Here is a 15,093-nt window from a genome sequence, read left to right on the forward strand (position 1 = left end):
ACCAGGTCTTGCTCTGTCGCTTAGGCTGGAGTGCAGTAGCATGATCCTGGCTCACTGAAACCTCAACCTCCAGGGCTCAAGCAATCCTCCCACCTTAGCCTCCAATGATCCTCCTGCCTCAGCCTCCCAAGTAGCTGGGACCACAGGCACACACCACCATACCCAGCTAATTTTTTTATTTTCTATAGAGACAGGGTCTCCCTATGTTACCCACACTGGTCTTGAACTCCTGGGCTCAACTAATCCTCCCACCTCAGCCACTGAAAGTGCAAGGGTTACAGGCATGAGCCACCGTGCCTGGCTAGCAATTCTTTATCTCACTTTCAACTTCTACTTTTTTTTTTTCTTTTTTGCCGTAAGTAAGGAAACAACACCTTCATACTTCTAACCCTCCTTTCTCTACTTCAAAAAGATACGGGCCAGGCGCGGTGGCTCACGCCTGTAATCCCAACACTTTGAGAGGCCGAGGCGGGTGGATCATGAGGTCAGGAAATCAAGACCATCCTGACTAACACAGTGAAACCCCGTCTCAATGGAGTGCAGTGGCATGACCATGTCTCACTGCAGCCTCAAATACCTAAAAATACAAAAAATTAGCCAAGCGTGGTGGCACACGCCTGTAATTCCAGCTACTCGGGAGGCTGAGGCAGGAGAATCACTTGAACCCAGGAGGCAGAGGTTGCAGTGAGCTGAGATTGCGCCACTGCACTCCAGCCTGGGAGACAGAGCAAGACTCTGTCTCAGGGAAAAAAAAAAAAAAAAAAAAAAAAACCGGAAAAACAGAAAGATACACAGATGAAAACCAGAAGATATACTATAACCAGGACTCACAGGGCTAGAAGGGGTCTCACAATTCTGATTTTAGTCTGATCCTCTATTTTCATTGTAATTAAGGGATGGGAATCTAATCTATCCTTACAATTAAGAAAGGGAGAAAATATTTCTCCTTTTTTTTTTGAGATGGAGTCTTGCTCTGTCACCCAGGCTGGAGTGCAGTGGCGTGATCTTGGCTCACTGCAAGCTTCACTTCCCGGGTTCACGCTATTCTCCTGCCTCAGCCTCCTGAGTAGCTGGGACTACAGGCGCCTGCCACCACGCCTGGCTAATGTTTGTATTTTTAGTAGAGACGGGGTTTCACCATGTTAGCCAGGATGGTCTCGATCTCCTGACCTTGTGATCCACCCGCCTTGGCCTCCCAAAGTGCTGGGATTACAGGCATGAGCCACCGCGCCCGGCGGTAATATTTCTCTTTATTCCTTTTCCAATCAAAAGTTACAATGATCTGTAGTAAGGATTAAGCTACCCCAAATCTCATATTTACAAAATGTTAAAACTGAAAGAGACTTTAAAAATGAGTCATTTTATGGGAACTCAGATGAGACTAGCCTGCAGTCACAAGTAATAATAAGTGGCACAACTAGGACTAGAACCCAGGTTTAATTTCCAGGCCTCTGTTCCTTTTACTGTCACCAACTAGTCCCCAAATCAACCCCATTGTCCCCTGGGTCTCCAGTATATATGGTTCCTTGAAAAGCATCTGGACCAAAATGAAGTGCCACATATGATTCTCACAGTTACAACACTGCAAAACAGAGGGCCGGGTGCAATGCTCATGCCTGCAATCCCAGCACTTTGGGAGGCTGCGGCAGGAGGATTGCTTGAGCACAGGAATTTGAGACCAGCCTGGGCAACACAGTGACACCTTGTCTCTACAAAAAATTTCAAAATTAGCTGGGCATGGTGGTATGTGCCTATAGTCCTAGCTATTTGGAGGCTTAGGCAGGAGGATAGGTTGAGCTCAGGAGTTCAAGCCCAGGGTAGTCTGGTCATGCCACTGCACTCCAACCTGGGCAAAAGAGCAAGTCTCCATCTCTTTATTTATTTATTTATTATTTTTTAATTGAGACAGAGTCTCACTCTGTCACCCAGGCTGGAGTGCAGGGGTGTGACCATGTCTCACTGCAGCCTCCGCCTCCCAGGTTCAAGCAATTCTCATGCCTCAGCCTCCTGAGTAACTGGGACCACAGATGTGCGCCACAACACCTGGCTAATGCTTTGTATTTTTAGTAGAGACGGGGTTTCGCCATGTTGGCCAGGCTGGTCTTGAACTCCTGGCCTCAAGTGATCTACCTGCCTTGGCCTCCCAAAATGCTGGGATTACAGGTGTGAGCCACCGTGCCCAGCCTAGAAGTGCAACAATATTTCCATCACATCATTTTTCTTCCCTCCCTCCTTCTATCGCCCTATTTCACCTACTCTTTTTTATTGTCCTTCCTAGATCAGTGATAAACATGGATACTGCTTAATCCTGCCATTGGCACTATAAACAAAATAAATCTCTGACTCCTATACTTTGGTAAATACGACAGAGGTGGGTGGTATAGAACAGAACTCTTCTGGGGTTATAATAAACAGCAATGCCTGAAACACAGAGGAGTGAGTAAGAGGCCCAGACTACCCTGGGCTTGAATCCTGGCCCCATTACTTCCATTACTTCCTAACTGTGCAACCTTGCGCAAGTTACTTTAAGGCAGGCAAATTACTTAATCCCAGGTGCCTCAGTTTCCTCTTCCATAAATGGGAAATAATAATAGCATCTAAACCACAGTGTGATTTGTGAGCATTAAATACAGAGTATTTGGCTGGGCATGGTGGCTCACACTTGTAATCCCAACACTTTGGGAGGCTGAGGTGGGAGGATCACTTGAACCCAGGAGTTAGAGACCAGCCTAGGCAATATAGTGAAACCCCATCTCTACAAAAAAAACAAAAACAAATTTGCTGGGCACCTTAGTCCTAGCTACTTGGGAGGGTGAGGTGGGAGGATTGCTTGAGCCCAGGAGGTCAAGGCTATGATGGCACCACTGCACTCCAGCCTGGCTGAGATCGCACCACTGCAATCTCAAAATAAGTGACCTGTCTCAAAATAAGAAATAAAAATAAAAAAGATATTTAACACAGTACTCAGCCATAATTAGGCATTTAATAAATGACAGCTAAAAAAAACTTTTAAAGTATCTGGAAATTACTTTTAAAAATTCCTGGGGTGAGCTTCAAGTCAGTGACAGTAAAACAAACAAACAAACAAATCTCCTGAGGGGAAAAAAGCATGTGAGTGAGATAGAGGCAACATGAATGGCAGAAAATCGAAGGCTATTGAAGCTGGGTAATGGATACATGGGGATTAATTGTATTTTTCTTCCAACTTCTTTATGTATTTAAAAATGTATACAGCTGGGTGTGGTGGCTCATGCCTGTAATCCCAGCACTTTGGGAGGCCGAGGTAGGCAGATCACCTGAGGTCAGGAGTTCAAGACCAGCCTGGCCAACATGGTGAAACCCCATTTTTACTAAAAATACAAAAATTAGCCAGGCATAGTGGCATGCACCTGTAATCCCAGCTACATGAGAGGCTGAGGCAGAATTGCTTGAACCTGGAAGGTGGAGGCTGCAGTGAGCCGGGATTGTGCCACTGCACTCCAGCCTGCCTGGGCAACAGACTGAGACTCCAACTCAAAAAAAAAAGTATATATAGATACAATAAAACGTTAAAAGAAAAAGAACACCCTAGCAACCAGGCCTCTGGCACTCAATCCAAGCCATCTTCCTAACATAGTCATCAGAAACTTTACATGCTCAATAAGCAGCAATTCTGCCCCAGGACACTTAACACCTCTGTAAATGCCAGTGGGTGTCGTTGACCCTTGAAACTAGTACTACTCATGTCCTTTAACAAAATAGGATTACATATAGCACATCTGTTGAGAGTTCTCTTCGTTGAGAGGTACCACTACTGTTTTGACAAATATTTCTGCCACAATCTCTAATTGGGAGTTTTACTATAATAGATCTTTTAAAAAGAGAGAAGCACGCCGACAAAAGCAGGGATTTGGGAAAAGAGATCAGAAGAAGCGTGGAGCTCTGAGTATCTTAAACTCTCTCTTTATGACCTTGAGTAAGTTACTCTACCTGGGGTCTTCTCTTCTGCCATCTGGAAATAAAAGACATTGCTGTTATCCTGTCTTCCCTGATGCAGGGAAAAATATATGCACTGGAGCCTGACAAAAATGGGTTCAAATCACATTTTCAAATTCTAGTTCCACTTCTGAGAAGCTATGTCATCTTAGGTAAGAATCTTAATCTCTCAGACTCCACTTCTCTGTAAAGTAGGAATAATACCTGCAGGGTTGTTATAAGGAGAAAATGAGACTTCATAAAAAGTGCCTAGACCAGTCAGGCACATAATACATGCCCTCTCCGTCCCCTCTGAATCAAAAGACTAATTTATCCCTCCGTATTCAAGAATGTAGTCCTTGAAAGCAAAAGACCTTCAGGGAACTTCTTAATGGCATAAGCTCTAAAAATAACCCAAGTGAAAACTAAGGGCACCTGTGCCCTTGGTGAGCCGATAAAGGTAAAGTCTCATTGGAAGACAAGGTTTTCAGAGAGCTCAGATCGGGCAGTATTTATCAGCATTAAGTGGGCAGTCTCTACATTCTTGGGCTTGCACAAAGCCTCAAAGAAGAAACATTTAAAATTTTACAGGAGAGGATCAGAAAAAACACCCAGGTAGTATCATGCTTACTACCTGGGTGACAAAATAATCTGTACACCAAACTCCCATGACATGCAGTTTATCTATGTAACAAACCTGCACATGTCCCTGAACCTAAAATAAGTTACAAAAATTTTTTTATATAAATCAAAAATTTGTAAAAGAAAAGTGTTTTTTTTTTTTTTTTGGGATGGAGTCTCACTCTGTTGCCCAGGCTGGAGTGCAGTGGCATGATCTCGGCTTACTGCAACCTCCGCCTCCTGGGTTCAAGCAATTCTCCTGCCTCAGCCTCCTGAGTAGCTGGGACTATAGGCGTGCGCCCCCACACCCAGCAATTTTTTGTACTTTTAGTAGAGACGGGGTTTCACCATGCTGGCCAGGCTGGTCTCGAACTCCTGACCTCGTGATCTGCCTGCCTTGGCCTCCCAAAGTGCTGGGATTACAGGAGTGAGCCACCGCGCCTCGCTGAATTTTTGCTTTTAAGCATGTTTACATAAGGATATTTAAAAGGGTATTTGGTATTTAAAACACCAAATCATCCTGACCATTCTCCTTTCAGGGACTTCCCAATTAAAGTTGATAAATACTACCCAACCTGAGTCTCTCTGACCACCCTGTCTCCCAATGAACTTTACTCTGTTGTCTCACCAAGGACACAGGTTCCCCTAGTTTTCACTTTAAGTTTTGAGTAGCTAAATATGTATCCCGAATTATCTTCCTTTATTCATGTATCATGTAGAAAGTGGCCCATTTAAGCCAGAGAATTGGACAGGTTAGTACAGGATATTTTATAAATGTTCAATATTCAGCAAGACAAATAAATACAGATATAGGGCAGTTTGTTTTTTGTTTTTTTTTTTGGTTTTTTTTTTTTGAGACAGACTCCGCTCTGTTGCCCAGGCTGGAGTGCAGTGGCGTGATCTCAGCTCACTGCAGGCCTTGCCTCCTGGGTTCAAGCCATTCTCCTGCCCCAGTCTCCTGAGTAGCTGGGTCTACAGGCGCCCGCCACCACACCCGGCTAATTTTTTGTAGTTTTAGTCGAGACGAGGTTTCACCATGTTAGCCAGGATGGTCTCGATCTCCTGACCTCATGATCTGCCCACCTCGGCCTCCCAAAGTGCTGGGATTATAGGCATGAGCCACTGCACCAGGCCGACAGTTTTTAAAGCAGAGACTCAATGCTTAACAGAGCAGAACACTTTAGGTGAATGGGTCAAGGTCCACTCCAGAGAACTCTCTGTTCTCCCAAACAACCTGCTAAGGGTCAAACCAGGTCCAAAATAGAAGTAAGGGACTGAGAGGAACCTCAAGAGCCAACTCTCCCAAAACCAGAATCAGAGTAGTGATTCTGAAGCACCTAACGTTCCAGAATCACCAGTGTGCTTTTTAAAAATAAAGTTCCCTAGGTCCTACCCCCAGAGATTCTGGCTTAGTAAATGTGGGGTGGAGTCTAGAAATCTGCATTTTAAGCAGCTTCAAAAGTGTCTTCCATGTAAGTAGACTGGAGACCACACTTTGAGAAAAACTGACATACATGCTGCCTTGTGTGAAATCAATACAAATTATGCAGAGAAACACAAAAGCTCTTTATCTGTTCAACAATGGCAAAATCAGGCCATTTCAACATAAGAAAAGCATAATTTATACATGTCTACTGTTTGTGTGAGGAGACAAAGGGAGGGACGGAGGAAGGAAGAGAAGAGAAAACATTGTTTCTTGTATATTATATTCTCAACCATCCAAATTTGAGATTCAGCCTAACTTTGTAAGTAAGTATAAAACAAAAATGTTTTTGATCACACTGGGTATTATAAACTATGCACAGATGTGAGCTCTCTTCTGTATTTGGAGATCTGGAGGACAGGGGAACTTACACAAAGCTTATTTATCTTCCAAGAATCTTGGCGTACTTTGTCAAGATTCTACTTAATAGCTGATAATCGGAATATCCCCATTTTACAGAAAAGAAACTAAAACTGAGAAGTTCATTGTGTTGCTGCAGTTCTCACAGTGATGTGACAACTACCAATTGTAGTGACCTGGCCTAATCGTAGGCCTGTTCACCATACTTAGTTGCTATGGTTAATGGCATCAGGGCCTATGGGCTCAGAAGGCCCATGTGAGAAGTTTCAATGTACTGACCATGACCTAATATTGGCTAGGCTAATGCCTTTGAACACTGATACTTGAATACATATTATACTTATAAAATTCAAACTTTAATGAGATTTTCTTCAAAATCTGAATATCATATCATGTGGCTAGTACACAGAAATATGTTGGCACTAGGTTTTCAAGACAATCTAATTCCACAAATGTTTAAGCATATTTTATACACAATGGCAAAAGACCATGGGGAAACATATCTGTCTATCAACTATACTTGAGTTTTTACCTGGGTGATTACAAAATATAAACAAGTCTAAAAATGACTTCATAATAGATTACTGTGTTTATTAAATTCAGATTTTCTATATTTTGCCACAGCACAATGCAAACCTATGTATTTCTCTCACACCTTGCACTGTGCCTGGCACGTACTTGGTACTCAACAAATATGTTTTGTTGAATACGTAGATGGAAAGTTAGTGTGTCTGGAGTACTATAAAGGCAAAGAAACAGTATGTATTCCACACTGGTATTATCAGAAGACCTTATGAAATTATTTTGATTCTATTAACTTTTCAGAAACAAGAAAACTCTGTTGGCTTTGGCAAAGGCAAAGGATTACTGCAGAAGTTGATGGCCTGTTAGTATTTGGCCCTTTTCACCAAAAAGATGCCAATGTATTGGTCAGAATCATGCATTAATATATAGAAGACAATGCCATTATCTTAAAGAACAGGTGGAAGTCGTGTTTTAAAATTCTGTCTCACACATAGCAAAATTCTCCTAACCAAAATTCTGCCAAGATTTAATTACATTTAAAAGATTTTGCATTTTCTATGTCAGCCTGCTGATACATAGAACATTGGTAAGATGGCTCCCTGATCTTTGGCAATTTTCTAAGGTATAGAGATTTATTACTTTTCATCACGTAAATGATTAAAATAACTAACTTAGCTAGATATAAGATTACAGGCTAAGTTCAATGGCTGACTGGTTTGCATTTTTTGTTGTTATTGTTGAGACGGAGTCTCACTGTGTTTTCCAGGCTGAAGTGCAGTGGCGCAATCTCGGCTCACTGCAACCTCCGCCTTCCGGGTTCAAGCGATTCTCTGGCCTCAGCCTCCTGAGTAGCTGGGATTACAGGCACATGCTACCACGCCCCACTACTTTTTGTATTTTTAGTAGAGATGGGGTTTCACCATGTTGGCTAGGCTGGTCTCGAACTCCTGACCTCAGGTGATCCGCCCACCTCAGCCTCCCAAAGTGCTGTGATTACAGGCGTGAGCCACCGCACCCCGCAGCTGTTTGCATTCTTATTCCAACCCAATTAATGTACATGAATCAATATTCTGTCCTGAAAAGTACACAGAAGGTACAAAAGAATTCAAATGACCTATCAGAATCACTACTAAAGAATGAAAATGATACAGACGGTCACTAACTTACAATGGTTAACTTAGTGCTTTTTTGACTTCATGATGGTGTGAAAGCAATGTGTGTGCAGCAGACACTGTACTTCAATTTTTTTTTTTTAACTTTTCTGCTGTCTTTACAAGTACCTCAAATTTTTGTTCAAAACTTTAAATAACTTTAGGCCTGGCGCGGTGGCTTACGCCTGTAATTCCAGCACTTTGGGAGGCTGAGGCAAGCGGTTCACTCAAGGTCTGGAGTTCGAGACCAGCCTGGCCAATATGGTGAAACCCCATCTCTACTAAAAATACAAAAATTAGCCAAGCGTGGTGTTGGGTGCCTATAGTCCCAGCTACTCCAGAGGCTGAGGCAGGAGAATCCCTTGAGCCCAGGAGGCGGAGGTTGCAGTGAGCTGAGACCACACCGCTGCACTCTAGCCTGGGTGACACAGCAAGACTCAGTCTCAAAAAAACAAACAAACAAAAAACAGTTTAAACAACTTTATTCTAAAATGGGCTTTGTGTTAGATGATTTTGCCTGACTGTAGGGTAATATGTGTTCTGATCACATTTAAGATAGGCTAGGCTAAGCTGTAATGTTTGGTAGGTTAGGTGTATTAAATGCATTTTTGATTTAATATTTTCAACTTCAGATGTGTTTATTGGGATGTTGCCCCACTGTAAGTTGAGGAGCATGTATAATTGAAAAAACTTCGACTGCATGTGAATCTGCCAAGAGAGAAATTTAAAAGTGTTATAATGAGTAGAAATTTTTATGTGTTCTTTACTAATTTTATTTTTGACAATTTCCATCCCTGTATCTACGGCAGATACAAATTGAAAATGAATTTAAAGCCATTTAAGGAATACTCTAGGCAGCCCTGTTCAGCAAAACTTTCAGTGATGATGAAATGTTCTATACCTGCACAGTCCAATATGCTAGCTATTCACTGTGCACATATGGCTGCTTAGCATTGAAATGTGGCTAGAGCAGCTAGAGAACTGAATTTTAAATTGCATTTAATTTAAATGAATTTAAATTTATATTTAAATACCTACATGAGTCTAGTAGTTATTGAATCAAATAGCACAATTCTAGGATGATATACTAACCAAGAGCACTACGGAGCATAAATGTTTAAGCAACTGCAGAAATGGAAGCTGTAAAAACAAATGATTTTGCTCATGACTAAAATAATTCCTAATGTTAAAAAGCCAAATATCAGGTCTTATACAATCTTATCTATATCCTATTGTAGTGTTTTACACAACTTTTGTTTCAGCACTTTTTAACCAAAAAATAGGTATTATTAATAATAAAATTATGGGCCAGCCTCAGTGGCTCAGTCCTATAATCCCAGCACTTTGGGAGGTCAAGGCAGGTGGATCACCTGAGGTCAAGAGTTCGAGACCAGCCTGGCCAACATGGCAAAACCCTGTCTCTACTACAAATACAAAAATTAGCTGGGTGTGGTGGCGCATGCCTGTAGTCCCAGCTACTCGGGAAGCTGAGGCAGGAGAATCGCTTGAACCCAGGAGGCAAAGGCTGCAGTGAGCCTAGATCGTGACACTGCACTTCAGCCTGGGCAACATAGCAAGACTCTGTCCCTCCCCCACCCCACCCCTCAAAATAATAATAAAATTATGTACCAATATACAGTAATTCAAGATCTTTGTGTGTTAAATGGAGAAACACAATGGACTTTGCATCAAGGTCCCTATTCCCCTCCTTTTTTAAAATTAGTTAATCCACTAACCAGGTTGTAATCCTTTCAAAAATGACTTTATGAAAGTTTTAAAGGTTTTAAAGGTTTTAAAGGTAGGAAGGGGCATTTTATAAAGGGATTATGGGGACATAAACTTACCATGACCATTTTTCTTTGTTCGTATAGCTTCTGTAATTGATAGGACTTTTCTTCTGCTTTGATGTAACCTTTCTTCACATCATCGACTGCCTATCACCAAAACAGAAGTAGAGAAGAAAGGAGTGTAAAAATCATTATTATGTACATTCTCGATGAAAACAGACACAGATGCATTTTCAGAAAATCTCTTGTCCACTTGGACCACCATCATTACCAGTGAACTCTGCCACATGTCCAGGGATATGGTCTGGCTCTGTGTCCCCACTCAAATCTCATCTCAAATTGTAGTCCCCACGTGTCGAGGGAGGGACCCAGTGGGAGGTGACTGGATCATGGTCTGGTTTCCCCACGCTGGTCTCGTGATAGTGAGGGAGTTCTCACAAGATCTGATGGGGTTTTTTTGTTTATTTTGAGACGGAGTCTGGCTCTGTCACCCAGGCTGGAGGGCAGTGGCACAATCTCGACTCACTGAAACCTCCGCCTCCCAGGTTCAAGCGATTCTCTTGCCTCAGCCTCCAGAGTAGCTGGGACTACAGGCATGAGCCACCACACCCAGCTAATTTTTGTGTTTTTAATAGAGATGGGGCTTCACCATGTTGGCCAGCCTAGTCTCGAACTCTTGACCTCAAGTGATCTGCCCGCCTCGACCTCCCAAAGTGCTGGAATTACAGGCATGAGCCACCGCGCCTGACCTAGATCTGATAGTTTTAAAAATAGCAGTTCCCCCTGCGTGTGCTCTCTCTCTCGTCACCTTGTGAAGAAGGTACTTGCTTCCCCTTCACCTTATGCCATGATTGTAAGTTTCCTGAGGCTTTCCCCAGCCATACGAAACTGTGAGTCAATTAAACTTCCTTTCTTGCACTTTGGGAGGCTGAGGCAGGTGAATCACAAGGTCAGGAGTTCGAGACCAGCCTGGCCAACATGATGAAACCCCGTCTCTACTAAAAATACAAAAAATTAGCTGGGCATGGTGGCAGGCACCTGTAATCCCAGCTACTCGGGAGGCTGAGGCAGGAGAATCGCTTGAACCCAGGAGGCAGAGGTTGCAGTGAGCTGAGATCATGCCACTACACTCCAGCCCAGGTGACAGTGCGAGACTCCATCTCAAAAAAGCACAAACAAAAAAAACCTTCCTTGCTTTATAAATTACCTAATCTCAGGTAGTGTCTTTATAGCAGTGTGAAAATGGACTAATACATCCAGTAACAGGTATACTTATTGGAATAACTAGCATTTAAAGAACATCTGGCATGTGTTCAAGCATTGTTTTAGGTATATGTGAGAGATCTGGTTTCTCGTGTCAGGGGACTTAACTTACAGTTATTTTATACATGTGTAAACAATTAGAGAGCACTGAAAGACGGTATATAATGCTGCATTACAATGAAATAGCAAACATATATGGTACAGACAGTGATATAGGCAGTCAGAATGGAAGCACTTATTTATAATTACGGTTATCAGGGAAGCCTTAGGTGGATCCCCAAAGAACAGAATGAAGAAGAGAAACTAAAAGCTAAAGATAGGAAACAGGAATGAGTCTGTGCTTAAATACTTTGAGAAAACAGATTTACCTGATTTAAATAACGGAACAGGAGACAATTAAAGATAATGCTGGATAGGCAGACTAACACCAGATTATGAAAAATCCTAAAAAGTAGGCACAGGAATTTAGACTTAAGGAAATAAACAACAGGGAGCTAAAATAAGCAATAAAAAATGGCTCCTTTATTAAAGAAAGTTTGATTTGTGTTTGAAAGCCACGTGAATTAACCTGAAGAGAGAATGAAATAAGGAAGATAAATGATGTTTGGTACTCAAGGTAGAAATCACTTCCCAGAGTCTTTTAAGGAAAGATAGTTGGATAGGCAAATGAGTTCAAGATTAAGTCAAGACGGCCAGGCGCGGTGGCTCACGCCTGTAATCCCAGCACTTTGGGAGGCTGAGGCAGGCGGATCATGAGGTCAGGAGATCAAGACCATCCTGGCTAACATGGTGAAAACCTGTCTCTACTAAAAATACAAAAAATTAGCCGGGGAGAGGTGGCAGGCGCCTGTAGTCCCAGCTCTCAGGAGGCTGAGGCAGGAGAATGGCGTGAACCCAGGAGGCAGAGCTTGCAGTGAGCCAAGATAGCGCCACTGCACTCCAGCCTGGGTGACAGAGCAAGACTCCATCGCAAAAAAAAAAAAAAAAAAAAAAAAAAAAAGATTAAGTCAAGAGACTAATTCAACTTTTAGTTCTGTCACCTACCAATGTGCACTCGCATAAGTCATGTAAACCCTTTCACTGTGTAAAACTAGAATATCTCATAGATGTACAAGAAAAAGATGACAGATGTTAAGAGTTTTGTAAAGTATATATCAGTAGCTATTATTAGTATCATTTAGCTATTAAGTTCTTCTAAGAACCGTACGAGGATATGAATGTCCTGCCAGGAAGTGACTAATAGAAAGATTATGCCAGTCTCTCCCCAACCTGGCCATACAAGTGAGGGCTCACTTAGGCACCAAGGATTATAGCCACAGAGGGGATGTTCAAGAACCACCACCATGCAATGTCAATGTCCTGAAGATCCTGAACACTTTCCTCTTCATCACCAGAACACTGTACTGCTCCAGCCAAATTTAAACCAATTATTGAAAAGCCAGCAGAGAAGTAGAGGAGGGAAATAAATAAACAATACTGGTCTATCCAGTTTCCAAAGAAACTTACAGTGTTATTTAGCTCAGGGAAAAGGCTTTACAACTATTTTTCTTTATTTCTGTATTGTTTCAATGAGAATAAGAATAAGAATATAAGAGTACTGTCTTTCTGTTTTGTTTTTACCCCTAGTGCCTAGAACTATGCCTGACTTACAACAGTGCTAATATTTGATGAACACTTTCCCAAGGCAGAGGGTGGGTCACAGTGATTATCTACTCCAGCAATTCAAGTGAGCTCTTTTACACATGGGGCAGTAAAAATGGTCTTCTTTCGTTTCTAATCAAGAAATTGCTTACCCAGGTGTGGTGGCTCATGCCTGCAATCCCATCATTTGGGGAGGCGGGAGGATCACTTGAGGTCAGGAGTTCAAGACCAGCCTGGCCAACATGTTGAAACCCCATTTCTACTAAAATACAAAAATTAGCCGGATGTGGTGGAGGCAGCAGGTAATCCCAGCAACTCGGGAGTCTGAGGTAAGAGAATCACTTGAACCCGGAAGACGGAGGTTACATCTCCGTGAGCCGAGATCACGCCACTGCACTCCAGCCTGGGAGACAGAGCAAGACTGTCTCAAAAAAAAAAAAAAAAAAAAGATTACACTGCTTGACTAAGTGGAAAACATAAATATCACCACCCTAGTTTCCTTTTCTTCTTAAATTGTTTTAAGTAAAAGATGTATATAGTTTAAAAAAACAAAACATATAGTACTAAAAGGCTCCTAATAAAAACAGCAGCCTCTTGATCCCACAGCGTCATTCCACAAAAGCAACTACTTTTAGGCACTTTAAGCAATTTCTTGTGATAATCCCTCCATAATTCTAAAAGGCATGCTTATATTGACAATTCCTGACTTAACCAATTTTAGACACTGTTGACTTACTGTGTTGAAAATATTTGGTTTTAACTCTCTTGTAGCACCCAAACACTCCCACTTCCTCTTCCCCCAACTTCTCAATAAAAAATTAAATACTCAATAACTGCATTATTATAAATATGTAAACACTGTTCACAACTAAGCTATATACTATGCTATGACTTCCTTTCTTGCATAATTTTTTATTTCCTTTGAGGTTAAATGCCTCGTGTTTTTGTTTGTAACTTCCCATGTACCTATCACCAATTTTTCCTCCACAATAACCAAATATCAAAACTCTTTTACTTAGACATTCATTTTCTAAAAACTGTCAACAATTGCCATTTGCTGTGGTATCCTCCCTTGTTCTCTTTGTCCTTGCAAGTTTACGCTTTTTAAAATTCCAATACTGCTACTTCTGTGAGCTTTCAGGAAACAGCAGCTTAAATGTCTGTGCACTTTGCCAGGTTTAGCCAGAATTTAAATATAAATGATTAATTTCTACCTTATTAATTTTTTAAGGAAAAGGCTCATTATTACCATTAGCATCTAACATATAATATCTCATCAATTTAAATGAATACATTATTTCATATTTTAACATTTCTGAAATTGGGATGTATCTTACAATCAATGATGTATCAGTTTAACTGACAGCTTTTTTTCTCTTTCTTATCAATACATAAAATAATGGTGCATCTTATAATTGATAACATCTTAGAACTGTGAAATTCATTAAATATTCCTACCATCAAAATAAGATACAAAAATAACTGAAATTAAGTAAGAGAAATTTAATATACTTTTCAAAAGATACAGCTGTTTACTTAGTCCATCAAAAAACAGCTGCCAGGCACGGTGTTTGTGGCCAGGTGCGGTGGCTCATGCCTGTAATCCCAGCACTTTGGGAGGCCAAGCTGGGTGGATCATTTGAGGCCAGGAGTCTGAGACCAGCCTGGGCAACATGGTGAAACCCCATCTCTACCAAAAATACAAAAATTAGCTGGGCTTGGTGATACACAACTGTAGTCCCAGCTAGTTTTATACTTCAAAAAGGCTGAGGCATAAGAGTCATTGGAACCCAGGAGGCACAGGTTGGAGTGAGCCGAGATCATCCCACTGCACTCCAGCCTGGGAGACACAGTAAGACTCTGTCTCCAAAAAATAAAAAACAAAACAAAAAAATAAGTTATTTGAGATGGTGCAGTCACTATGGAAAACAGTATAGCAGTTCCTCAAAAAGTTGAAAATAGAACTGCCATATGATTCAGTAATCCCACTTCTGGGTATATTGAAAAAAGGATCTCAACAAGATATCTGCACACCCATGTTCACAGCAGCATTATTCACAATAACCAAGAAATGAAAGAAACCCAACTGTCCACGGATTAATGGATAAATTAAATGTGAGATATACATACAACATAATATTATTCAGCCTTAAAAAGGAAGGAAACCCTGTCTTATACTACCACAACACGTATGAAACTTGAAACCATTATGTTAAGTGAAATAAGCCAGTTATTACAAAGGCAAATAGTGTATAATTACACTTACATTAAATATCTAAAGTAGTCAAATTCATAGAAACAAAAAGTA

The 15,093-nt window shown here is 41.3% G+C and overlaps 1 protein-coding gene across 5 annotated transcripts in view; it reads right to left on the bottom strand.

Moving 5' to 3' along the window:
* SNX27 (sorting nexin 27) overlaps positions 1-15,093 on the bottom strand; it is an 88,935-nt gene that overhangs the window by 6,946 nt on the left and 66,896 nt on the right. For all 5 annotated transcript variants that reach the window (XM_054527975.2, XM_009244357.4, XM_063727693.1 and 2 more), the window contains one exon: positions 9,939-10,028. In XM_054527975.2, coding sequence (XP_054383950.1) covers positions 9,939-10,028 — 90 coding nt within the window. The remainder of the gene's footprint in view (positions 1-9,938; positions 10,029-15,093) is intronic.

This window comes from Pongo abelii, chromosome 1 (genome assembly GCF_028885655.2).
Source record: "Pongo abelii isolate AG06213 chromosome 1, NHGRI_mPonAbe1-v2.0_pri, whole genome shotgun sequence".
Lineage (NCBI taxonomy): Eukaryota > Metazoa > Chordata > Mammalia > Primates > Hominidae > Pongo > Pongo abelii.